The 27,705-nt window shown below is 41.7% G+C and overlaps 1 protein-coding gene across 8 annotated transcripts in view; it reads left to right on the top strand.

Moving 5' to 3' along the window:
- afap1 (actin filament associated protein 1) overlaps positions 1-27,705 on the top strand; it is a 127,859-nt gene that overhangs the window by 50,502 nt on the left and 49,652 nt on the right. For 5 of the 8 annotated variants that reach the window (XM_044185082.1, XM_044185087.1, XM_044185088.1 and 2 more), the window contains exons 2-3: positions 23,311-23,439; positions 25,093-25,175. In XM_044185082.1, the coding sequence (XP_044041017.1) occupies positions 23,311-23,439; positions 25,093-25,175 (212 nt within the window). Of the gene's footprint in view, positions 1-7,177; positions 7,477-7,805; positions 7,939-23,310; positions 23,440-25,092; positions 25,176-27,705 lie in introns of those variants that run through there. The other 3 variants (XM_044185083.1, XM_044185090.1, XM_044185084.1) reach the window with 3 other exon arrangements.

Consider the following 27,705-nt stretch of genomic DNA (forward strand, 5'->3'; position numbering starts at 1 on the left):
TGTGTGTGTGTGTGTCTGCTCAGTGGGGTGTCTGAATAACATGACAGGCTGATGGCTGACCGGGGCAGGGAAGGGTCCAAGTTATTACAGTATCTCAACCTCTATTAGATTTAATCTCAGTCAGAAGGGCCAAACACTGATGTCACTGTTGACTTTTATGCAACAGAGCCAAGCTCACACACACACACACACACACACACACACACACACACACACACACACACACAACAGCATAAAAAAGTGTATGTGTGACATGTACTTACACACTTGAATACAGACTTGAATGAAGAATATACTGAGAGTTACAACACATGCTTTTTCACTGTCATCCATCCATCCTTTCATCGCTCATCATTTCAACACACACATGCTCACCACACACTCCCTCTCCATCATCATATCTCACCCTGATAAGAGTCTCATAGCTCATACAGAAATGCTCCCACTGGACTTCTATACTACAATTAACTGACTTCAGGGTCATCTGGCCTGCATATTGCCTCACAGTGCAGCACAATGAACCAAGCTGTGAGGAATGCCACCTTGTTCTGCCCATAAAAACACCCCAAACCCAACCTGCCTCTTGTGTTTTAAGCTCAGTGGTGTTTGTCTGGCCTTGTTATTTTCAGTTCGGCAAAGTGAGTTTTAATGGAGATAAAATCTGGAGGGGTTTTGGGTTCAGATTAGCCTGCCGTTTGTTTTGACAGGCCTGTCTGAAGCAGTTGTCTCCGACCACAATCTTTGTGTGTGTGTGTGTGGCCCTTTGCTGCCTGTTGTGCTGAACTCAAGGCACTTTGCTGCTGAAGAAATAACATGCAAAGCCACTGGCTGCCATACTGTGAGCTACAGCGAAGATTATTTAAAAGTGCTAAATTAAAGCTGCACCAAAGAATATTTTCATATCAACAATGGAATTAATGACTATGCGTATAATGTGAAAGCTGGTACTTGTATTGTCAAACCCACAGAGAATTATAACCCAACTCTGCCGTTCCCCTCAGCTCTAAGGAGCTTTGTAGCCTGTTTAGCTCTGTGTTTTGCTTTTACGGATATGTGCAAACTCCTCTCTCATCAACCTTGTTTCCAGCAGCAGCAGGCAGTTCTTTTCAGCAAGAAAGCTTTGATAAAGCCACTGTACACGAGCTGCTTCGCAGCAAACAGCAGACAGACAGGGTTAGAGACCAGCTGGTGAACATAATGGAGCATTTAAAGAGCCAGATATTTTGCTCAGGACTTGGTGGATACCAAAATAGAGCTAAAAGGGGACTGAAAGTTGTACTTCGTCAAGTGGACAGAGACGTGACTCCAAATGAATGCTAATGTTGCTCTGTGTCTGCTGGATATGTAAATTGTTCGCTAAATTGTTATCCATATCCTTAACAAGGGAGATGTGCAGAGCTGTGTCAACTACAGAGGAATAAAGCTGATGAGCCATACAATGAAGTTGTGGGAAAGAGTAGTGGAAGCTAGGCTAAGGGCAGAGGTGAGCATTTGTGAGCAGCAATATGGTTTCATGCCTAGAAAGAGTACAACAGATGCAGTATTTGCTTTGAGGATGCTGATGGAGAAGTACAGAGAAGGTCATAGGGAGTTGCATTGTGTCTTCATAGATTTAGAGAAAGCGTATGACAGGGTGCCGAGAGAGGAGCTGTGGTATTGTATGAGGAAGTCTGGAGTGGCAGAGAAGTATGTTAGAGTGGTGCAGGACATGTATGAGAGCTGTAAGACCGTGGTGAGGTGTGCTGTAGGTGTGACAGAGGAGTTCAAGGTGGAGGTGGGTTTGCATCAAGGATCGGCTCTGAGCCTCTTCTTGTTTGCTCTGGTGATGGACAGGCTGACAGATGAGGTTAGACAGGAATCTCCATTGACTATGATGTTTGCAGATGACATTGTGATTTGTAGTGAGAGCAGGGAGCAGGTGGAGGAAAATCTAAAGAGATGGAGGTCTGCTATGGAAAACAGAGGAATGAAGCTTAGCCGCAGTAAGACAGAGTACATGTGCGTCAATGAGAGGGACCCAGGTGGAACGGTGAGGTTACAGGGAGCAGAGGTGAAGAAGGTGCAGGACTTTAAGTACTTAGGGTCAACGGTTCAGAGCAATGGAGACTGTGGAAAAGAGGTGAAGAGGCGAGTGCAAGCAGGTTGGAACGGGTGGAGAAAACTATCAGGTGTGTTATGTGATAAAAGATTACCAGCAAGAATGAAAGGAAAGATGGATTAGATGGAGGCACATGATTCGCTGTGGTGACCCCTGAAAGGGAACAGCCGAAAGGAAAAGAAGAAGAAATTGTTATCCATAACGTGTGACATAACAATGTCAGTGTTGTGTTTTCAGCTTGTTAACTGACTCCATGTGGACAAAAATATCAATTAATGCAGCTTTAACATCCCACCCATTTCCTGTACTTGCTTATCCTGTGCAGTGTGGAGTGTGAGAGGGTTAAGCCTATCACAGCCTAAACATTGTACAGGTCAGCAGTCTATCACAAGGCTAACACACCCCACTGATACTCCTATTCACACATAGAAATGACCACCAGTTGTGGGAGGAAACTAGAGCACCTGGAGGAAACCCACACACACAGGGAGAGCATGCAAAGGACCCATCCGGACAGCGGATTGGAGACAACAGGGCAAACCACTGAGTTGCTGTGCCACTCACTAAGTAAGATGCCAAAATGAAATGTTCATGCCTGTAATGGACATTGGTGGGAAACCTTGTTCACACAGGAAGCAATGAATCCAAACTTACAAGAGAAGTCTTGTCTCCTAACAGCAGTGAGCAGATGCTCTATCAAGAGACACTGACGGGCCTGAGCCTCACAATTAGGTCCTGGTCATGGACCGCCAGATTTGTTTGTGGTTTTCTGTTTGCACTTCTTTTTGAAACATTCAGTAAAATTCAATAAAGAACTGTGTGAATGAATTAGTTTCTGGGTGCCTAGCCACTGTTTATGACAATTTCATTAAATGTTAGCAGGGGTGGAATTTCCAAAAAGTTCTCCAACCTAAACAATAAAACAGGTCGTTTGCCACAAATCATTTGAGCATTTTCTGATTTGGTGCCCCTAATTGGTTGAATGATGTTTGTCAGTGCCTTCCAAAATGCATATGACTGCTCCAAAAAAGATGTCTGTTCTGCCATCACTCTGAATAAAGTCTGGTTAAGTTCAGGCAAAGAAAAGCACTTGGTTACGGTTTGAGATAGATTGTGGTCATTGGTAAAATGAACTGGTGTTAACTGTTGGGAGGTGGGATACGAGCAGCAGTCTCAATTCAATTCAATTTTATTTATATAGCGCCAATTCATAACAAGTTATCTCATTGCACTTTTCTTATAGAGCAGGTCTGGACCGGACTCTTTATAATATTATTTACAGAGACCCAACAAATCCCACCATGAGCAAGCACTTGGTGACAGTGGCAAGAAAAGGAGGGAAGCACAAAGCAAATACCACCTAGAATTTTTTAAATAGTAATAATGTAATGGTAGTGGTAACATTAATATTAATAAATTAATAATAATATGAATGCCAGCTATAGGAATAATAATGACAATAATGGTAACAGAGCCAATAACAACAACTGTAGTAGCAGCTGTCGAGCAGGAACAGGGGGGCAGCAGGTGGCCCACAACCACAGATCCAGACTCTGCAGCTCCGGAGGTAGAAATACCTGCTGAAAGCGACAGAAGGAGAGAGGAGAGAAGCGAGAAAGCACAAAACTACGGGGGAGAGAAGATGTCGAGTTAGTACCATGCAGTAATGGGATAAAAATGCATACAGAGGGAGAGGAGGAGAGAGGAAAGAGGGGCATCATGGGAAATCTCCCGGCAGTCTAGGCCTATAGCAGCATAACTAAGGAATGTTTCAGGACTCACCCAAGCCAGCCCTAACTATAAGCTTCATCAAAGAGGAAAGTCTTAAGCCTACTCTTAAATGTGGAGATGGTGTCTGCCTCCCGAACCCAAACTGGGACCTGATTCCACAGAAGAGGAGTTTGATAACTGAAGGCTCTGGCTCCCATTCTACTTTTGGAGACTCTAGGAACCACAAGTAACCCTGCATTCTGGGAGCGCAGTGTTCTAGTTGGGTAATAAGGTATTATGAGATCTTTAAGATACGATGGTGCCTGACCATTAAGGGCTTTGAAGGTGAGGAGAAGGATTTTAAATTCTATTCTGGATTTTACAGGGAGCCAGTGCAGAGAAGCTAATTTTGGAGAAATATGATCTCTTTTCCTAGTTCTTGTCAGTACACGTGCCGCAGCATTCTGGATCAACTGGAGAGTCTTAAGGGACTTATTCGGGCTGATAAAAAGGAATTGCAATAGTCCAACCTAGAAGTAACAAATGCATGGACTAGTTTTTCGGCATCATTTTGAAATAGGATGTGCCTGATTTTTGCAATGTTGCGTAGGTGAAAGAAGGCAGTCCTTGAAGTTTGCTTCATGTGGGAGTTAAAGGATAAATCCTGATCAAAGATAACTCTGAGGTTCCTTACAGTGGTGCTGGAGGCCAAGGCATGCTTGAAGTTCATCTGGCTTGATCGATAGATATAATTGGGTATCATCCGCATAAAAATGAAAGTTTATGGCGTGTTTCCTAATAATATTGCCTAGAGGAAGCATATATAAGGTCAATAGAATCGGTCCAAGCACAGAACCTTGTGGAACTCCGTGACTAACTTTGGCGTGCACGGAGAACTCAGCGTTAACATGTACAAACTGAGATCGATCTGATAGATAGGATTCAATAGGATAGGACAAGTCCATTGTCCAATGCAATTAAAAGGTAATTTGTCATTTTCACCAGTGCTGTCTCTGTGCTATGATGCACTCTAAATCCTGACTGAAAATCCTCAAATAAACTATTAATTAGAAAGTCACACAACTGATTGGTGACTGCTTGGTGAGAAAGGGAAGATTAGATAGGTCTATAGTTAGCTAAAACCCCAGGATCAAGAGTGGGCTTTTTAATAAGCAGTTTAATTACAGCTATTTTAAAGGATTGTGGTACACAGCCTGTTAATAAATACAGATTGATCATATCCAGTAAACATAATGCAACTTTTGCCTCTGCTTCTCCAAGACAACAGTCGTCTGCTGTTTTTCTGTCACTGTCACAAATGTTAGTTTGCCAAAGCACTAAGAAGAAGTTTTGCATCCATTTCGGGGCCACCAATGCATACTGTAGTGTAGTTTGCATTAGGCATTGCATGTTTTACATCTGTATAAATGGAAAATTACAAAAAAACAACACATTTTTCTCCTACATGATTATGAATCTAGTAATACATAAGCAGTGTGTCTCCTAACCTCTTGTTTTAATGGGTAAGGATCCATGTGATTATTGTGTGCAGAGCCACTGTCCACAACATGCTCACTTCCACTTTACACGCTCCAGATTGGGGGAAAAAAAGAGCTACAGAGTGATGGTAACACCCTGCGTGTTATTTTAATGAATTTTCACAATCTCTGTATTTTCAGGGTACTGAGCACATTTTTCTACCTAGAGGATGGAATATGAAGAAATGGTCAGTGGAAGCTGCTGTTGGATTCATACTTAACATACACTGACTGGTCCTCGATGGGACTTTTACATGAGGATGATGCAGTGGGACTCCGCAACATACCACTGAAAATGTATAATTAATACCTTACAAGCTAAACAAATTGTCTTAAACTAAAATAAGTTGTAAGTTGCAATATACTCTTTTCAGTACTGAGCACCACACACACACACACACACACACACACACATTCCCTACAGGACTAGGTCAGTTACAGGAACATTCTGGTGATTATCCTTTAGGGAAACACTCTTTAACAACCTCTGCCTTTCTGTGGTTCTCCTTGAACTGCTAGAACTGAAAGGTGAGCCGGGACATTATTCTTTCTCTCCACACTGTTCCCTCCCTCAGTCTCATGTTCCTCGCTGAAAAAGTGCAGTCCTGAAGAAAAAATTAAAAACACAGCATTGGGTAGCCTCAGTCTGACCTCCTCCTCCTCCTCCTCCTCCTCCTCCTCCTCCTCCTCCTCCTCCTCCTCCTCCTCCTCCTCCCCTGGTGGCAGATGGGATATTGAACTCAGACTGGCTCTTGCCCCTGGGGATGGGGGGAATCAGCAGCTTATGGTAATGGAGTGTAATTAGGAAAACTAGCCTCTTACTCTCTTTTATTGTTTCTTTTTCTCTCTCGTATGTGGCAAAGTGTAACTAGCTGGTTAAGACCAATCTGAAGGTTTGAGGTTACAGAGTTAGAATTCATCGTGATAGACCAAACTCTCACAACAGTGCAGGAGGTTTACAGAAGCAGAATAATTTGCATTTACACACTTTTCTCCAGAGTAACATCCAAGGAGTAAACTAAACTTCAACGTGTAGATCACTGAAATCACAAGCAATTAATAGTAAGGAGCTCACAGGTCACAATATTCTCTCGAGCATCAAGTAAGGAGGACTCCTATAGCTAAAAAGCCAGCGTTTAAGACTGTTACTATAAATTATGGGTCTGAGGGGTATACTGGAAGTGCTGATCTACTGAGAAACTCTTTTTACCCTGAATTTGTGTCCTGCCGTGACTGGATTGAATAGAGAAATAAAAGTTACTGTAACCAGCAAGATCACTGGAGTTGGGAAGTCCCAGCTCTGAGATTTTGAAAGGCATTTTCTCATGAGGGGGAAAATGCTGCCTTCATGTGCACTCAGGTAAGTCTCCCATTGAGACTTGTGCATTCATGTGCCTTAGCTGGATACAGCCTGTAACAAAGTGGACCTTGTATTTTCTTTGTCAGTATTGAAAATAATGAAGAACAAGAAATGCAAACTAGACAATATCAGATTTTTTTTCACAGTTAATATTTTAGTTTTTTGCTATTAGCCTGCTATTATTATTTTAATATAAATTCACATAAGAAAAGTCTATTAGTGTTATCAGTAGATATTAAATATATATTACACTGTCTTCACTACAAACTACATAATTTTTTACAGCGTAGGCTACTTCTTGATATTGTAATAAAACGTAAAAATGTAAAATTTCAAAGAAAAAAATCTATTTTTAATCCAATACTTCGGCCCGCGATAAAGTGATAAATCCATAATCCGGGCAGGGAATTGCTTTATTTCCGATGGTCTTTAAATGCATCATAAGTATCCATGCAGGCAGTTTGTGGGAGAGAGCGTGTCATTTGGAGAAGAAGAGGGGGGGAGGAAAGAAGGGAAAGGAAGGAGGAGGAGTAGAAAGATCCGGAGAAAAAGTTTGAAAGGAAAAGAGAGACGTTTCAGTGGCCAGCTCGGTGGAAAAGGAATAAGTGGAGGTTGAAACTGAAGGCACAAGCGGCCTAAAGTCTCTGTGTGGATTTTACTGCTGCCGGGGAGCCGCTGGGCACGCGCCTGCTCCTGTGTGTCGTTGGGCGGATTAGATGAGTTTGACTTCACGATGAGGAGCGACCCGGTTCTGTTCACTTCCAACAGGGGTGAGTGCTCAACCTGAGGCTTTTTTCTGACCGCGGAAATCACTGTACCGTTTTTTTATTCACAGGAATATTCCCATAGGAAATTAAAGCGCGTCAGGAGTTTACAGTGACTTTATTATGCTTTATCTCACATAGCATCGCCTTAATACCCATAATAAACATACGAAAGTCTGGTTTTTAATGAGCTGCTAGCATGCAGAGTTCGCAGTGACCATGTGTACCTTATATTCTCACCTCGTTTGCTAGGCTATTAGTCCTAACGGCTTTGGTTTGGTATTCTTGCATGTACGCACGCGCGCACACCCACACGCGCTGAAAATATCCTATTAGATCCACGCGACTCCCGGATGATGTCTTGTCAACACTCCGTTCATAGGACACACTTTTTGTTCTGAAATCTGAAAAGCCAGTGGAGAATTTCAGCTGGAAAAGAAGGATTGAAATGAGCAATGGTTCTAAAAGGTAGGCGAGTTTCTCTGACAATGGGAGGGGGTCAAGGAGGAGAGAATGTGGAGACAGTCGGCTCCTGCCCGCGTCATTACCATTGTGGTCGCTTGTCAAGTGTCTATGTAGTATGGACCTCATGCCAAACTCCATGAAATCATCTGGCAATTTAATGTGGCTTTATGCAAAAATACATGCCTCATAAATGTGAAGCAAGACCTTTTGGGACTTTTGTCTTAAGGAGTTAAGACTGTGCATTCCATGTAGCACTTCAGTTGATTAAATTGAAACTTTTTAGGCTTAGTTCAGGCTGCTCATTCGCTGCTACCTACCATGGTGGAGAGATTATAGGATTAGCAGGAGAGCTACATAAACTTGCAGGCCATCGGTGTTGGGGGTAACACGCTACAAAGTAACGCGTTAAGAGTACTCAGATTACGTTTGTGTTGTAACTAGTAACGTAACGCGTTAGTTTTGCAATTCAAATATTCAAATAATAAATTCAATCCGTTACTGTTCAAATTTGACCGTATTTCCCAGTTCCCTTTGTTGCCACAAAAAAAGAGAGAAAATCCTTGTGTTTCTCTCCTGCTTCTTGGAGGGGGGGCTGTGTCTACTAGTGGAAGGTATCCAGTCCTGCGGTTGTGTCAGTGCTCAGGAGTAGCTCAGCTAGCGAGGTGGCAGAGAGGACAGCCTTTAGTCATGGACGTAAGTAACTAAGTAACCCCCCAAAAAAAAAAAAACCCATGTTGTATGAACTTGTATATGCATTGATCCCCAGTACCCTCTTGATACATGTTTACTATGCAATAGACTACGCAATGACGGTAGAGTCAGTGCATTCAGAGGTAGACCTACAGTAGGCTTCCACCCTCTGGACAATATAACCAACATGTGCAAGGAATCACAAAGGGCTTTTCATTTTTAGTAACGCAACAGTACTCTAACCAATGCCTTTTCTCAGTACGTAACGCTGTAACATAGTGAGTTACTTGGCAGTAATATTGTAATGTAACAAGTTACTTTTAAAAGTAACATTACCCAACACTGCAGGCCACACTGAAGAGTAGAGGCTTTGTTAGATAGTATTCAAGACAGATTTCAGCTTGGAATTTCACTGCAACAAATTAGGGCTGGTCGATATGGCTTCTAAATAATATCTCGATATTTTTAGGCTATGCTGCGATATGATATATATCTCGATATACACATTTTCTCTGTAAATCAAATCCGTCCACCTGAACAGCTCTATTAATAAAAGATATTAAAAGCATTGCTTTTCATCCCCTTAGTTTATTTTCTATCAGATTTCCCAGCTCAACTAAAGCTGCCAGTGCCACAGTCCAGGTCAACACTGGGGTAACTCCACTCTGCAGCCAGAGGTTTCCTAACACGATCCTGGAATGACAACACAAATGCTCCATATCTCTAATGTCTCCTGCTTGTAGCAATGAATGGAGTCCTAGAATAACAGGACCTCTGCTAGCAGCTGCAGGGTATCAGGTAGCCCGGCGGTGCGTCTCTGCCCGGCATTTGGTGAGGTTCTGACAGACATCCATTGTGTAGAGAGGTTGTAATCACATCTCAGCGGCACACAAGAATGTAGCAGATCATGTTTTAGTTTTAGATTTGGACGAGGGTTTAACCAATGTGAGTTTGGTTAATATGCAGCAGGTATGTAATAGATGGTAAACTCACCTAGTTTTGGCTAAAATATTTTAGGTACATTGATAAGAATAGTGAGTATACATTTTAGGGGGAAAGCCATTAGTCTTCTTATGGTTTATACTGGTGGTAGTTTTAGGCAGCCTATGTAGTTTTACCTTTAACCATTTCAGTGCCTAATAATATCCCCTGTGTGCCCATAAATGTGTTCTTTAAAGGCTAGAAAAAGCTTGAACAGAAACATTTATGGGACACATTTAAACCCATCAGGTACTGCTGATAATGGTATGTGCTGATCCAATCAGAATGTTGGTACCTTGTCCATCATATGTGATCAGAGGTGCAGTCACATCAGAAAGTGGCACAGGGAAATTGCAAAATATGTGATGCTGGGAGTAGGTATTACGATATACCAGGGTATTTAGAAATCCCAAAGGTATGATTTTCAATACTGTCAAAAACACAGACGCTCTTCTTTCTGCTGGATCGATCAGATTGGCTCTCAGATCGTTTCTTTTCTGTGCGCTCTGTTCGGATTTGAGTGGGTATGTTTGCTCAAAAGATGCTCTGTGCTTTGTCTTGTAATGTTAGTAGCGCTTTACATGGCCACTTGTAATAATTGCCACGGTCTGCACGTGGGAAGAATGAACATGTAAGAGTCTGTCCATTCTGGATTAAAAGCTCTCTTTTCGCTGTCTACTTTTCTCTTTTTAGAGCACGCTGACTCGCTCGTTTCTTCGACTGTCTTTCATCTAGTCTCCCCTGTGTCACACAGGCTGCGTGTATCTCACTCACTGAGTCGCAATGCACAGATTTGATTGGCTGAGTAATGTCATGTGAGATGATTCTGGGCCGCTAAACCAGTGCTGTAAAGGCTAGAAAAGCTGCGGCGGTTAAAATAGAAACACTCTGGCAATGCTACAATGACTTCTAACACCAGCAGCTCAGCTTTTACGTTTTTTTTTTTTACACATATACCGTATACCCCGGTGAAATGTCAGTCAGGTATGAAGTTATGAAAAATAGATACCGCCCAAGCCTAGCTGGGAGCTTGGTGACTTTGTGACTACTTGTGGGCAGAGTACAAGCGCACAGGCGCTGTGCTAGCACTCGGAAAAGTACTGTGCCCATCGAGTCGTCTGCTGCTACTGGTAGTTTGGCTGTAACGTTACGTACTGGAGATGATTTCCGCTCTGCAGTGGTGAATTGTTAAGTATTGTACTTAAGTACAAATTCGACGTACTTGTACTCTTCTTGCCTTTTCTTTGTATGCCGCTTTCTACTACTTTCTACTTCTTCTTAAATATTGTACTTTTTACTCCATTACATTTGTCTGACAGCTTTATTTACTATTTTTGTAGATGACAGTTTTTCACCCCCTTCCTGTCCAATGAAAACCACGCATCTCCAAATGTGGTGATTGTGAATGTTTGTGAGGAAGCTGAATAAACTCTTTAACCCCCCCTCGGATCAGCTGGAGAACGCATCGTCACAGAGCTGAAAACAGGCTGTTTCTCTGAGCTCAGGAAGACTTTTTAGAGATACGTGGTTCTCGCAGGACGGGGACGCTGCAAGCACGTGATGATCTTATAGACCATGATGCATTGCTGCAGATGAAACTACCCAACAGTATATAAAGCAGTTAAAATGAGCTCAGCCTTAAACATCTGCAGCAGTAAAATGCAACACACACATGAATGCAGCAGGAATATGAATCCAGAAACATCAGATATAATAAAACACTGACAGGAGCGTTTTACTGCACAGGGACGACTCTGTGATACTTTAAGTACATTTAGGTGATAATACTTACAACTTTTACTTGTAGTGGAGTATTTTCACAGGGTGGTATTAGTACTTTTACTTAGTAAGTAAAGGCTCTGAATACGTCTGCCACCACTGCCACGCTGGCAAAGCCTTCAGGCCCCGCTACCATTCATCAGACTATCGCCATACAGTTTTATTTTCCTTAATGAGAAGGTTATGTTAGCTAATGTGCACTGAATATTCCAGTGATTCAAATTCAATAAAACTCAATAACGGTGTATACTGTAGTCTAGTTTGTCGATTTCTTTTGCCGCGGTAATGGTATTATTTTTTCCTTTTAGAGGTATTAAAAAGGTCTTAAAAGTCATTAAATTTGTACTTTAAAAGTGTGCAGATACTCTTCTTGTCAGTCTCATACCACCAAGATGGTTTGCAGTTGGTCAACAGTGTCAAAGTTCCCCAAACAAACATGAGAAATTTACTTTCATTTGAAGTGAACTAGTTGCGGTCCAAACTTTTGCTGTTATAAAAGCTGGTGTGTTTGAGCCCTAAGTTGATGTACTGGTTTATTGGACCCTGACTTGCTTTTCTCTCCCCGTTGACTTGAGCTGATGATGGTAACACAGCAAGCTACCTTGGCCAGTCAAGGGTCCCTTTCAGCAAGTCCTTGCTCAAGAGCTTTCCCACTTACAGGGTGCCGTGTTTTGGGGGCAAAAATGTACAAGTGTTTAAGTGTTTATTACCATTTATGATTGCCGCTTTCCTCACGGAAACCCTGAGTTGACGAGCAATTAATTGGGGTGTGTGTGATGGGGCCAGAATGGGTACATGCGGCGGGGTGGGGGGTGGTTGGAGAGGAGAGATGAGGAGAAATTAGTTTGTAATCTCTCTCTTCCCTCCCTCCTTAATAGCAAAGCCATCCTGTCAGTAAGCTGGCATGCGGGAACAGAGACTTTAATTTTGGGACGACTAATCATAGCCCTCCCGGCCTTCCCCCTGTGTCAATATCCATCTGGAAAAAGACGGGGAGAAGGATGGGGATCTTGTGCCAAGCTTGAGCACAATTCAGAAGACCCTGCTGCATGCCAAATAGCACAGTTTCATACGGCTATTTATATATGGCAACCAGCCTTCTGATTTAACATCACCAACCAAGCAGTTACGTCTGGACTCCTGCCTCAAAATGTAAAACAGTTGAAATAGTCCGATTTAGTCTTGGCATTGATGGTTACCTTGGTCATTTGGGTCCATTAAGAGAGGATCATTTCTGATGAGCCGCACCAGGCGTCTTTAATAGGCTTATTGTTGTAATAGGATGAGCCTGTTAGCTTGTTAGGCTGGCTATCTGTCTTGGACAAAGCTTTTAGGATTACAAGACCAAAGCTGCATTGGGGTATGGTGTAGCTAATGTAGGTGGGGGGGGGTCACACAGCAAGAGGTCTGTCAGATTAAGGGAGGTCCTCCTGTAGAGACAACAACATCAACAAAGGAAGGGCTGAGGAATGGGTTTGGACAAATGGACGCACTTGTGAGCACAGAAAATGTTTGCATGTGTAATGTCCATGTGTTGACGTGAATTTGTGTGTTATGTGCTGTTTTCTGACTTGTGTTTGGATTTGCCTGTCTAGCCACTGTCATTTAGCCACACACGCTTATACTCACACAGATGCCCATATGGGTGTGTCTAGTGCTGGGGGTGCACGGCGGTCTGGCACTGTAGGCGGGATATAATGGGGGCTGATGGATGACAAGGCTTGGAGCTGTCAGTCACAGTCAGGACTCTTTGAGCATCTAAAGATAAGATGCTACTGGCATAGAACCAGAAGACAGAGTGTTAAGCCAGTCCCATTGTGTCTGTGCTAAGATTGACTCATCCCTGCAGATCTCAGACGTTCCCATGGGTGTATAGGCTTGCATAGGCAGGGGTTAGATGCATTGCTCTCAGGGGCCGAAATGTGGGTCGATTTTCCGTTTGCCGAGTAAATCTCGGAACAACTTTTTGAGCAGGCTTTAGCTACTTTCCATTGGAAAAAATGATCATGCATGATACATTATTTTTATTCCTATCTTACATACTCAGTTTGGATTCACAATGAAACCATTTTGTCTTTGTGTGTGAATGGAAACAAAACTGGTGTTGCACTACCAAAGCTGTATGTCTAATCTATCGCTATCTTAGTAAGTTTGGACTGCTAAGAAAACTTTATTTATGCAGCTCTTTCTGAAAGACTACTTCATGGATTTGGCCAATCATCATAAGTTCCAAGAGTCCAAGGGAACACGCTCAAAATGTTGGTTCTATTTGGCCAATAGTCCAAAACCTAACCTGTATTGACAATAGCACCAAAAAAAACAGTAAAGCAGCAAATCAAAATTGTTGATTCCTTTAGTTGACTCAAAGTGCATCACAGATGGGAGAAAATAATCAAATAAAATAGAAGAGAAAGCTCACTGTATGGGACTCACACAATGCCAGCATGTTTCAGATGAAGTGTAATCTCAGTGTGGCTGAACAGATTCATATAAGAGATGCACCAATCTGACTTTATGTCTCCCGATTCCTCCTGATACCTCAACTCAGGGTATCTGCAGAAACCTATTCCTGACCCAATACTGGTGCTTTCTTTGCCCCAAATTTAAAATCTGTGTACCACACTGCGTGGAACTCATTGGGATCGTATTCATTTTTAGCTAACATTTTCTGGAGTTTTGTGGTGCTGATAAAAACTGAAAGCGGAAACAATGAATTTTACGACGACATTAACGAAGAAACTGTATTTTTAGTGTGGATTGGTGGATACCCGGTCCGCTCTGTGAGTTCAGTAGTGGGCTTGATACCTATCCGATCAATGCATCCACAGTTTGTGATAACTCCAGTGCCCTGCATATATCTGGAGTGGGTTGGGAGTGTCATCTGTGGATAAATGAATGATCCCATCACGGCTTAGTAGGTTTGCAACTTCCATAACCTCACTAATGAAAACGTTCTGTACAATGTGACACTCATTTCTCACACCCAGCCAGCTACCATTCCCAGTCCAATCAAGGAAACCACATGTCCTCTATTCCCACCAAAAGATACAATTCTATCTTCTTCTACTTCCCTTCCTCCCTTTACCCCATCTCCCTTTCCTTGGCCTGTGGTTTTTTAGCTGAGCACCCTCTAATTATATTTTTTAAAGAGATACCAAAGGGAGCATCATCGCTCTCCTCAAACACTGTGCTGCCTGCTATTGGCCCTCTTTCTCCCACCCTATTTCTTCCTCTCCTCTCATGTCTTCTGTAAACCTCCGTCAGCCTGCCCTATCCCTCCATCTCTAACCCCCTTTCTTCAGATCAGGGTTTTGCAGATGTGTATTTGCGGTCAGGGAAACATCTGCTTGTACGGTAAACCACCTGTACTGTTCGATAGCAATCAGCCTCGCTCTGTGATGTTGGCTTGGCATGTCCAATGGAACGAAGAAAACACACAAACCTCATAATTACAGACCTGAGAAAAGGGGAGAGAGCGAGACAGCTTGTCTTTCATCATAAACTAATGCAGCATCGCCGTCCTCTGATCTGTTCATAACTCGCCCTCTCTCTTGGTGTTCGTCCAAGTCGAGGCTTTACAAACCCTTTATGAAACATTTCTGACTGGTAATATTGCATAACTTTCACAGCTTTTCACCAGCAGTGCAGACCAAATGTACCAGCACATGGAGCTTTTTTCTCCTTTATAGGAATGCAATATGTAGACAGTGAGAGAAAAAAGTGCCTTAGATGCTTTTAAGTCATCATGAAAATGCAAATGAGCAAGTAATATAAGCTATTTGACATTCACTTGTCAGGTCAATATTTGAAATGTTGTGAAAACTAAAATGGAAAAATATTTCCAGCTCAAGGTAGAGCTATTTTTTAGCAATTTTAGACAAATGTTATCAAAACCATGGGGAGACTAAGCATTGTTTTCATGCGAGTTGTTCAGTCTTGAAAAGCAGGATGGATCTGTTGATTTGATTTCCTGATCTTGTAATTCATCAGTTCATTTACAATTAACTGTTAATTTGATGAAATGTCACGAACTCTCAAGTTCTGAGAAGCCAGCTTAACGTTTTCAAAAGTCTCTTTTTGTTAGACCAAAAGTCCAAAACCAAAGATGTTCAGTTGAGAAAACTGTCTCAAATAATGTCGATTTAGTAGCTGTTCTGGAGCTTTCAATCATATCATATCATGATCTTCATCAGCAGATGGATTTGTCAAAGAATTGCATATCACATGATTTTCATCAGCAAAGATAGTCAGCATAGCTACAATGATATAAAACCTAGAAAAGCAGCAAATCCTGACATTTGAGCAGCTGAAACTAGTAAATATTTGGCTTTTTTGCTCCACAACTGAAACAACTAATTGATAATAAACAATTGTTGCTGATTAATTATCTGTGGATTGACTTAACGATTAATAAACTAATTGTTTCAGCTATATATGATTTTAGCTGGAATAAAGACTGGATTTCCCCCACTAAATAGTGAGGAAGTTGTGACTCTGGGTCTTTTTCTGCTGATATTCATCAGCTTTGGTGGAAGTTCAGGCAGACCATAATTTAACAAATACTACTGTATGTGAGAGCTTAACCGATAAACCTTTGTGTGTGTGTGTGTGTGTGTGTGTGTGTTTGGTGGCTCACTGGAGGCAGTAACCATGACGATGCCAGACCATAAACCAACCTTAATTAACAAAAACCACCATCTTACTGTAAGACTCAAATCACAATGCAGTTGAGTTTCCCATAACCACAGAAAGTGCTCACCGAAGATGATTGGGTGGTTGGCTCATTAAATGGTTTGGGCTTCTCATGCATCTGTTGGCTGCGTCAGCCGTCTGCTATGCCTGGGGGAGGGATCTGTCACCTGCAGCAGAGAAGCACACCAGGTGCTACAGCTTACAGATGGAAGAAGTATTGGTACCTGGACATCCTATGCTGCTGTAAACAGCAGATGTTTCCCAAACAGATTTAATGTCAGTTTTTAATTTGATCTGGCATGGCGTGCAGTAGAGGTGACATGCTATCTGCTGATCTGTCTTCAGATCGGAACATACTGTAGCTTTACTGTAACAAATCGGTTCTCTAATTATATTCCGAAAATAACCACCTGAACAGGTCATTTAGTTGAGTGCTGAATCTTGTTTCTATTGACTTTTAAATGTTTTTGCACAGGTTTTCCTCTCTGTGTGCTTATGGCAGTGTCACTTGATGTCTCAGCTCGGCATGCCATATATTGTTAGTTTTGGAATAAGTGAGGCTACTCAGAAATGCTATTTGCTTATTTGGCACGTCATTGGTCATATACATGTTCTAGTGCAGTTTGGATGGAGAGGAGAGTGTCAATCTTGCAGGGGAATAAGAAGCACGTTGATGGGCCATTCTAAACCTTAGTCATTTATTTTTATTTCTATTTTGAATGTATAGCATATGGTTTGAGTTTTCTAAATAGGATGATTATGAGGCAAGATGTTAAGAAGCGCCATTTAAATAAGTAGGTAAAGAAGATTGGAAAGGGTATTTATGGACATGTATCCTTGATGGACATTAGAGAAATGGCTGGAAAGAATAAATTGCGCGGATTCCATCAGTATGAGTGTGATCTCTGTGTGTTCCAGTTATAACACTGTGAAAAATGGGTGTGATTTTTGACACAAAATGCGCCACTCCAGCTCTAAGAATGACAGCCCTATAATGCAGTGATTTGCCTCAATGTGTCCTGTGTGGAGATATTGAAACAAGCAAAAGTGCATTGGAAAAAAGGTGAAATTTTCTCAACACGCTGCCAGAAACATTTTTTTTCATTAAGAATATGAGAATTGACCCTAATTCACTTTTGGCATTGTGAGTTTGTAGTTTTGGCCAAGACTGCATGATGTTTGTAAACCCTCACTTATCTTAGTAAACTGACTAAGAGCCTGTGATTATTGACAAGAGGGGCATGCCTTTATGATGAGGATGGTTTGTAATTAGCAGGACACATTTCTCAAGGGAATAACCAATGTGTAAACTCAATGAGAGACACTGGATTTACTTTAATGATGTGTGTGTGTGACTGAATAACCACTGATATTTGATGCTTAGGCAAAATCATGACACACAGTCTTGTGTGTGAATGTGTGTTTGTGGAGGCAGAGCCTGACCTGAAAGCTTGTCAAATACCCAGACTAAACACATCCCCGAAGTGTTGAAGACGCTGTTGGTAACAAGAAACAGACACCTGAAACACACACACACACAGAGTGGGATAGCATCTGTCAGTGTGCTGTCAATCACAACAGCTGTATTCTGGGAAGAGGGCAGAAAACCCTCCTCCCTCTAACCTGGCTAAGCATTTTTGCACCGACAACAACAACGGAGCCTCAGAGTCTCAAGTTCTCTCTGAGACCCAAACATGACCCCGTTGCCTCGCATAAACACACACACACACACACACACACACACACACACACACACACACACACACACACACACCTCACCCAGGAAAACCCCCTTTGTTCTGAGCTCCGGGAAGTGTGACTATCTCACAGTGAAAACATCCCTCTGACATGTCTAGGTGTTTTTAGTGGGTTTGTATTTGTGTGTGTGTGGGTGTGTGTGTGGGGGGGGGGGATTAATTGTGTTTTTGGAAAGAGCTCCTATCATTTGTCATGCAAACCTAGTGAAGACACAGCAATTGTGGATAGAGGCAAATGCAATACATCTCATGTAAATATAATGGAACGTTTAAGTGTGACATGTGGTTGCAAATATCAGACAATTGACCAAAATGTGTTTTGTATTCGAAAATATGTATTTGCTCCATCCAAAGTATGCAACAAATGCACAAAACATGTACATTTTCCTGTACAATGGAATTGGAGTGAAGGATTGACAAAGTGAGGGAAAGAATAAAGAAAATGGAAGTGAAGGGGGAGGTGAATGACAGACAAAGGGAGAGAGACAGAAGTGAGCTTTTGAAGAAAGGGCGTGGGTGGTTTGTTTGCACGATGAGGTATTTTTCTGCTCGCCCTCGGGCCTTGTTTGAGGGTGGTCCTTCTCGCTCCGTGCCACTTCACTTTCCGTCACCGTCTTTGGTGATCTAGAGCGCTTTCTTTAGGTTTTAATGGCACACACACATGCACATGCAGGGTTAGTTTTCTGACCACCCCAGTAGAGGTGAAGTATTGCACAGGTTGCACAAAGCTCTGGGAAACAGTAAATGGAGCAGTAAATAGAAAAACAGGCATGGTGAAAGTGATCCAGGGTGTGGGTGAGTGAGTAGCTTTACAGCGGGGATGTTGGTGCTCCTCTGCTTTGCTCTCTTTAAATACAGACTGACACATTTGTTGACATGATTGATGATGTGAAGTGAAGTTTAAAGATGCTTCCAAAGCCTTGTGGATGTGATGCCGTGAGTTCTCATCGTTGTAGAAAAGGTTTCAGTCGTAGTCGTCTGGACACTGTTTTCAGAATCTAGACGTTTCGGCTCCCATCCGGAAGACATTCTCAATTGTGAAAAAATTGGACCGGGAACGGTTCCCGTCCAATTGTGAAAAAATTGGAACGAACGCGGTTCCCGTCCAATTGTGAAAAAATTGGACCGAACGGTTCCCGTCCAATTGTGAAAAAATTGGAACGGGAACGGTTCCCGGTCCAATTTTTTCACAATTGAGAATGACTTACGGATGGGAGCCGAAACGTCTTGATTCTGAAAACAGTGTCCAGACGACTACGACTGAAACCTTTTCTACGATAGAACACTCCTGGACGAATGAGGGACTACACCGTCTTCTCTTATCGTTGTTGCTATTAGAGGCAATAGTGTTTAATGTCTCTTTAAAGGATCATTCTGGCTTATTACAACTTTGGTCTTATTTTGTATTTTTGGCCATCATTCCCAGGTACTATAAGCAGCTATATACCGTGAGACGATATACATTTGTAAGTCGTCAGAGGTTTTGCATCAATGTGACAGCGTTCCTTTATTTGATAGGTATTCAGTTTGCTGGATCAGCCAACAACAAACATGCCTGTCTGGTTATTTTATCCATAGACAGTTTCTCAGTTTACTATATAACCATATACAGTGTGTTGTTACAGGGCTGCAAGTAATGACTATTTTCTCCGTTAATCTTTTAGTCTATTAAATGTCAAAAAACACCCATGAAAACTTCATGGAGCCCAAGTTACGTCTTCAGATTGCTTGATTTGACCAAGCAGCAAATCCTCACTTTGAGAAGCTAAAACCAGTAAATGTTTTTGCTTGAAAATGATTCATCGATTCAATCGACTGATCAGTTAATCGAACTAATCATTTCAGTTTTGTTTTGTTACTGCAATATAAAATGACATGTACTCACTGCTGTAGCGTTCCCAGATCTCAGCAACTATGCTGCGTGGCTAACAGTACGTGAACACCCAAACAAAGTCTTTGGACGCATTCATCTGCTGTTATAACGGCCCCCATTCTTCCTCAAAGGCTTTCCACTAGATTTTGAAATCTGGCTGTAGGGATTTGCTCCCATTCATTAGTATTACCTCAGTTTTAGTGAGGTCCAACACTGATGTTGGGTGACAAGGTCTGGCTCACAGTCATTCCAGTTCGTCCCAAAGATGTTAGATGGGGTTGAGGTCAGGGCTCTGTGCAGGCCCCTCGAGTTCGTCCACAGCAAACTGGGAAAAGCATCTGTTTATGGAGCTGCCCTGTGCACGAGGGCATGTTGAGAGAAGACAGGGCCAAACACAAAGTGTTGACACAAGCTGGAAGAACACTATTGTCAAAAATGTCATCGTACACTGTAGCAGTTTCCCTTAATTGGCCATACCATGAAAAACAGCCCCAGGCCAAAAGGCCACGTAAGTTTGGCTGTGTAGTGTCCTTCTGTGGTACACACAGTAAAACAAACAACACCAGTTTTAGTAAATCAGGATTTTCCTTCAAGCTCAACTCATGAATTTGCAGCAACACATCCACAAGGAAAAATCCAATGTTGTATAAATATTGACTTTAACATTTTGTTGCTGTGCATTGATTGGATTTCTCCATGTGTTTCCATATCTGCTTCTCTTTACTCTCTCTATCACTCTCTCTGTCTCTCTTTTTTTCTCCACAATACCTTCTCTCTCCTGGCTGGGGAATCCAGCCTCAGCGCTGTTGTGAAAATGAATTATGGTTGCATTGGAAACCTACAGAAATGTCTCTGGGAGAATTCATGGTCATAACAGTGAGATGCGAATCTTCTCCATCATGTGCCAGCTACCAGCAGTCTCACCTGTTGTTGGTTAATCGTAGATACCTGTGCGATAGGCAGAGTGAATTATGATCAGATCAGGTATTCGGACATGTTTTGAAGGAGCTATAAGAGGTTTGTTGCATCATCACAGATACCTGGCATACAGTAACAAGAACATCTAGTCCCTGCAGAAAAGTCTTCTTGCTACATTCTAATCCCTAACCTGAGTCCACCATGTGGAGGGCTGGTTAGTTTCAGACTGCTTGGGTCATATCAGTACACCTGCTGTGCTTCTAGCCCAAATGTTGACTGAGCTGATCTAATATGATAAGGCTATGAACATATCACGGCTGGCTTGGCAGGGAGTGAGGGCTTCATCTTCTGTGGAACTTTGCTGTCTGTAAAGAATGAACCTCAACTTGTGAATACATATTAGGGCTGCACAATTCTTGATAAAAAGAGCATCATGACTGACACTTCAATGTATACTTTGCTGTAACGTTATCTGGATATAAAATGACCTATATCAGGATATGAGATTTTGGTCATAACGCACAGCCCTACCAACGAGCAGATACAGTTTAGCTGCACTGGCTAACTATCAACCAGCATGCACAAAATTCACTTAGTTATCTGTGCAGAGAAGCAGCTATGACACGTAACATTAGACAGCCAATCACCAGCATTATTAGCTCTTGGCACAAGCATGGCGCACTGACGCTGATGAGACTTACTCATGAGATTTATCAAAATGTGGTACCAAATCACAAGGCATTTTTTGTTACTTGATGGTATCGAAGCAATTCGGTCGGTGCCATAAAGCTATCGAAGTTTGGTACCCAACCCGGAATCGTAGAGATTCCACAGAGGTATAAATCAAAATTCACGATTTTAATACAATTTATCATGGCTCAAGTATAATGTAACAACATCCAACCTAGTATTATCTTTTATACAGAAATATGTTGGCCTGAGTTGACGCCCTTATGTTTGAGCAAGCATCCCCCTGCTGAAGTGTCCTTGATCAAGACACTGAACCAGCTCTAGATTATTTCCCTGACCTCTGACCTCTCTTAAAAATACCACATTAAATACCACATCAACACTGAGAAGCCAGCTTGGACAGGTTTTCAACCTGCCTCAACAACTACCTTCAAAGGCATTCTTGAGCAAGGCACTAAAGGCTGCTCAGGGTCGGGGTAAATGAATCAAAATAAACGTTTGATGATTAACTCCACTTGCCCTCTTCAATCTGCAGCTGCTTTCCAGTATGATGTCGTCACCTTCGATACGATCGGATGTTGACAGTAAGGACCCTCAGTTTGAGAGAGGTGCTTGTTATCTGAGTGCCTTTGCGTTGCTGTGCAGAGCGTGGCAGCTCCCGGTCACGCTTATGAACTCAATGTGATGCCATCCATATCACAGCAAGCTCTCAGATCGGAGTATGTGAAGGTGTATGGTTATAAGCACAGTCAAATACTGCACACACACACTCCCCTCCTTGCTCTCCTGTTGTTTTGCTCTGTGTGGGGAGGCCCTGGTGTATACTCCACCAGCAGCTATAATTCTGCAGCAGTGTGTCCGTCAGTGGGTTGCCAGGTCTGTGCCTGGCTGGATGATTGATTGACTGACTGAACGCTCTGTTTTCCATCTCTACCTGGCTGCCCACTTATCCGTTATATAACTGTGTTTTGCTTTTGTTCAGTGTCGGTTTAATGTTGGATCACAGTGCAAAAGGACTTGAACTAAAACATTCAGTACATTAGGCTTGATTAATGAGCAATGCTGCGGTCTATTTCTGTGTGTAGTTCACTAGAGGTTTGATGATCTTAATATTGTAGCACCTTGTCCTGGTGCTCTTGTTTCATTCTGGTTGTTAACAGATTTCAAGGTGCAAGCTACATTTATTTGTCATTCTACAACACAGGGCTGCATAATGACATTAAAGTTGTAGCCCCCTTCACGCTACACTCACACAGAACATAGTTACAAATTAGAATAGAATAAAAATAACAACAAAAACAATATATACAGTTACTTCTATACATATATTATTCAAAAGGTAGTGGTATGGTAATGTGCAAAACCAGAATAACATAAAGTTCCATGTCAGTTACTGATGGTGGAGCGCTGAGGATGAATTCAGCAGTCTCACGGCCTGAGGGAAGAAGCTGCTCTGTAGTCTGGTGGCACGGCAGCAGATACTTGTGTATCTCTTGCCAGACGGCAGCAGGGTGATTTAGGTTTAAAGGATAATTCTGGTTTATTACAACTTGGGTCTAATTTTCAAAATAATTTCTATTTGAAATAATATCATTGTACTCACCAAGTTAACTATGGAGATAGGGGATCTCCTAAGTATGCCAAACGTCTGTGGCAGAGAAAACTGAGGCTAGCGCTAACATTATAACCCAAACTGTCTGCCGGAAACCTGACTTCCTGCTACAACTTGGACCTACCGTACACATGAAGTCAATGACTTTGGACTTAACCTAATCAAATGAGACTCGCAACTCGACTTTAGTGACTTCAGTTGGACTAGAGCCTTTTGACTTGGGAGGACTTGATATCCTCCTCAAGGCTAAAGATAAAAAATGATCTTGTTCACAAGTTATCGATTGCTGTTGTGTATATTGTAACAGATGTAATACATGTCTTCAGTGTCTGAAATATTAATGGCATCCCTGAATATATATTGTGTGTGTGTTTGTGCTGCAGCGATGGAGGAGCTGGTGTGTGAGCTTCGTCTGTTCCTGGACCTGCTGGACAGGGAGTATCTGAGCGCCGGGGTTCGAGAGAGGAAGTTGCACCTCTCCAACATCCTCCACAGAGTGCTCTCAGATAAAGGTGAGATTACAGGCCACACTGCAGCATAAAACTCTGCAGAAACACTTTGGAGTTATCTGGAGTTGGCATAATTACATACCTGACATAACCTGTGTGCAGTGATATTTTCCAGCTCTTGGCTTATCGGTACGTTCAGAACTCTCACATCCAGAGAGGGAAGCAGTTTGGATAGATAGGATCTCACTGTCACAGTGTAGATAAAACTTAGATAACTGCAGCTAGAAAAACACAGTTCCATTTGGAAACTGTTCACAGCGTGGTTTGTGGATTTTCCCGAATCACCAGGATTATTTGTGGAAAGAGATCTTGCAGTTGAAATGTTTTCATCTTTAAAGTTCCTAATGCTGTAAGCACCACAAATGAAATTTCACTGACCTCCACTGTTTTGAGGTGGAGGCCAAATTTTAGAGAAGATACTCTATCTAAAAACTAAAGTACTAGTGCTGCAACGATTAGTTGATTCATTGATTTAGTTGATTGGCAGCAAATTAATCGGCAACTATTTTGATTATCGATTATCACTTTAAGTAAAAAATCAAACATTGTCTTGTTTTAGCTTCTGAAATGTGATGATTTGCTACTCTTCTTTGTCATATGTGATAGTAATACAAATATATTATATGATAGTCAGCTAAAACAAGGAATTTGATAGACAAAAAGATGAATCAGTTAATCAAGAAAACAATCAGCAGATTCATCAATAATGAAAATAATCATAGTTGCAGCTCTAAAAACTACTTCACTACTAGATCCCACCAGAAGTAAACCAGTAAATTCATTAAACCAGTTTGTAAACACAAACTGTTGTAATTGTACTCGTACTCGATCTCTTGAAGATTTTTTGCTGTAGTTGGTGGTTTCTATGCATCTAGAATTTCTTGTGTCATACTGTAAATAATGTCATAAAAACAATTCCAATCACCAGTCATTATGAATATGAATTTATGTAATAAAAATATGGAAGTAGGTGGCAGCCAATATTAAAATTAAATCAATTAATCAAAGTAAAACTTAATTTAAGTTCAAATTATGTCTTAATTCAAATGCAAAAGGTCAGTTTGTAATTTCATTTCCTAGTTTAGGTTGCTCAACCTCTACCTATTTGAAAATTAAAAGTCAATTTTATGTTCACTTCGATTTTCTGTATTATGGAAATGAAAATATTTTGTCAAAAGTTCTTATTTTCATTTTAATTTTGACAATACGTTTTCTAACAAGAAAATTATAATTGGATACTGCATGGAACGGAATTTGTCATGCCTTATTCGCACACAAATGGAAAATTAAACTTCAAATTGATAAAATGATTAATTTACAGGCAGACAGACTTTTATATACAGAGATTGTGACCTGGCCATTATTTGAGTGGCAGCTTATATTTGAAAGTTTGGTACTGTTGCTTTGTGCTCACTCTTTGAACCTTTAGTCAGTTCAGTTAAGGGCTGATCAACAGCATGATGGAAAGCAAAAAGAACCTCCTGATGGTGAAGAGAGCAGTTCCCTTTTTGGTGTCGAGGAGTCAAAGTGGAGCCCAAATTGGAGGGTTTTTTCCAGTTGCAGCTACTGAAAGTTCCTCCTCCTCATGCCCGCTGTTTATGTACAGCATAGTAAAGAGCATTCTCTAATTTTCTGTCACTTGCTCCACCTTCCTAGAGCCTTCATTCAAGTCAGAGATCCACAGTGGTCTGCCAGCCCCGCCTCAGATGCCCCTCCCTGAGATCCCTCACCCCTGGCTGGTAAGACTTCTATCCTGACGCCATGACCTATGACCTTACAGTCTACACAGGCAACACTTAGTCCTATCGGGAATTGGGAACATCTTGAAACTGTGTTAACGCCACAATCTTTCACACTCAGGTTCAAATGTCCTCTTATATAGTATTTGTTGTTTTGTAGGATGTATCGTATTAAGAGCAAGAGACACAATGACTGTGTCTTGTCTCCTCCTTTCTAACTCTGGCTCAACTCTCAGGTGAACGACATAAAGTGTACTTATTGTCATGGCAACACTGACAAATTCTGATTTGAACAATGTAATGCGATTCAGTTGCAGGTCATGGCTCTGGGTGTGACATATTCTCATGGCTTAGTTTAGAAAACATTGGATGTAGCAATTATAAAGGATAGAGTAGAAACTTCTTAGCCACCCTGTATTATGGGCGAAATTAGTAGTTTGACAAAATAATCTTGACTCAAGTTCTGCTAACTAGCTTACTTTCTGGAGCTTTCAACCGCAACTCATGGTCATGGAGATGATGACTGTGAAATGAAGACTGAAAGCTGTGGAAAATCAGGAAAGAAAGACAGAAGGGAATAAAGAATGGCTGGGTAGCATAAACTCAGCATAGCGTACCGATCTGGTACCAGTGCTCTCTTTTTCCCAAGTTTAGAATCTCTAACGTTTGCATGAAACTCATCAGGATCGTTCTCTTGTAATTCAACATAAGGCTGTAGCTGTAGTTTAATTACATGCTCCTGCAGAAGTGATGAGTAGCATCAGTAGCTTAATGAATCAAAGTTAGCTCACTGCAGCAAATCCATGAAGAAAATATTAAAGTATTTTTCAATGTGGATTGGTCATGTCTGGCCAATACCTGATCTGCTTAATAAGGTCAGTATCGGGCCGGACCAGACCGGTGCATCCCTAGTCCAAACAAAAGCAGCTGAACAAGAGCTTTGCCTAAATAAGGTCATGTAAAATCAGGTGAATTATGATTTAAATCAGAAAATGTGTGTTCAAAGAAAAGTACAAATCTTAGCAAGCATTTCATGCTAGCGTTCGGTACTATGTTTTTGATACTTGGTGATGCGGGCACATTTTGGTCAATACCAAAAAAAGTGTTTAGGTTCAATACCCAGTAGTATGTATAAGACATCTGCTAATAGGTCAAATTAAAACACACCAAGAGCTTTTTTAGTCACAGAAATGTCAGATTTAGTAATACAGTGGGACGTGGAAGTCATGTGCGATGTGTTTTACAGCCTCTTGTTAAGCAGTAGGAAGGCGAGTCATGGCTTCAATATGTTTTCCTGTCTCACACAGCGCCTTGCATCACCCTGACCGTCACTGACGACAGCAACTTCTCTACTATTGCAATTGTGTGTGTGTGTGTGTGTGTGTGTGTTCAAGTGATATAGTGGGAGTGATATGAGAGGCATGCAAGTGTAAAGAGACCCAGTGTGAGGAATAACAGGCAGTGTGTGTGTGTGTGTGTGTGTGTGGGAGCAGATGCCTCTGATGGAAAGCAGGTGGCAGTGATGGCTCTCAAAGCCTTCTCACCATAACAATAAGCCACAACACCTTGTTCTACATCCTCTCTCACTCACACCGAGGCACAAGGCCTTACAGTGCAGTTTGTAATTAGAACCAGTCCACAGCCTCCTCCGGTGACCCCAGTGTGTGTCTGTAAATCACAGCCGACGTTTTCCCGGAAAAGTAGACCAGAGAGGAGGAGTGATGTCTCCAGTTTTTGTCTCTCTCCTCTGTTCCTGTCTTTACAGCAACGTTTGTAGTCTTTTGGACTTTTGGATAACAGATTGGTTACCGTCGGAGTGTAGCAAATTTTCAATCAAATAAGTTTTCACATTCACACACACACTCGAATATGCAGCTAAATGCCCAGCTGTTATTAAGGAGAGCAGTGCTGCAACACTAGCAGGCTTTTTTATTAGCCGATACGGATGAATTCAAATATCAGAATCTGAATCAGAATCAGAAATACTTTATTGATCCCCGAGGGGAAACTCTTTTGTTACAGCTGCTCACTGTCACATCAGTGCACACAGGAATAGAAGGACTAAGCAAAAAATATAATCCACTATAAAACAGGTCAGAAATTAAGTACCAAGTGGGTATAAGTATAAAATTAAAATACGTGTGAAGTACAAAGTGGGTTTACTGGTTGATGATAATAATACGGTATAAGGTGCATGAACTGTCAAGTTAAGTGTAGCTTATTAAGATTATAATGAGACGGAGGATATTGCACAGCAGTAATAGAAGTATGAATAAATATCAATAAATAGGGAATTTTAAACTGAAAATAGTATATTGCACAGCAGTATTAACACAGAATATTGCACAATTACGTCAAGTATTGCAGAGATGTTAATGATCAATGTCCAGTATAATGACTTAGGGTCATACAGACTGACACTTAGAGGGAGGAGTTAAAGAGTCTGATGGCCACAGGCAGGAATGACTTCCTGTGGCGCTCTGTGGTGCATTGTGGGGGGATGAGTCTTCCGCTGAAGGTACTCCTTTGT

The sequence above is a fragment of the Siniperca chuatsi genome, linkage group LG22 (genome assembly GCF_020085105.1).
Source record: "Siniperca chuatsi isolate FFG_IHB_CAS linkage group LG22, ASM2008510v1, whole genome shotgun sequence".
In the NCBI taxonomy this organism is placed as follows: Eukaryota; Metazoa; Chordata; class Actinopteri; order Centrarchiformes; family Sinipercidae; genus Siniperca; species Siniperca chuatsi.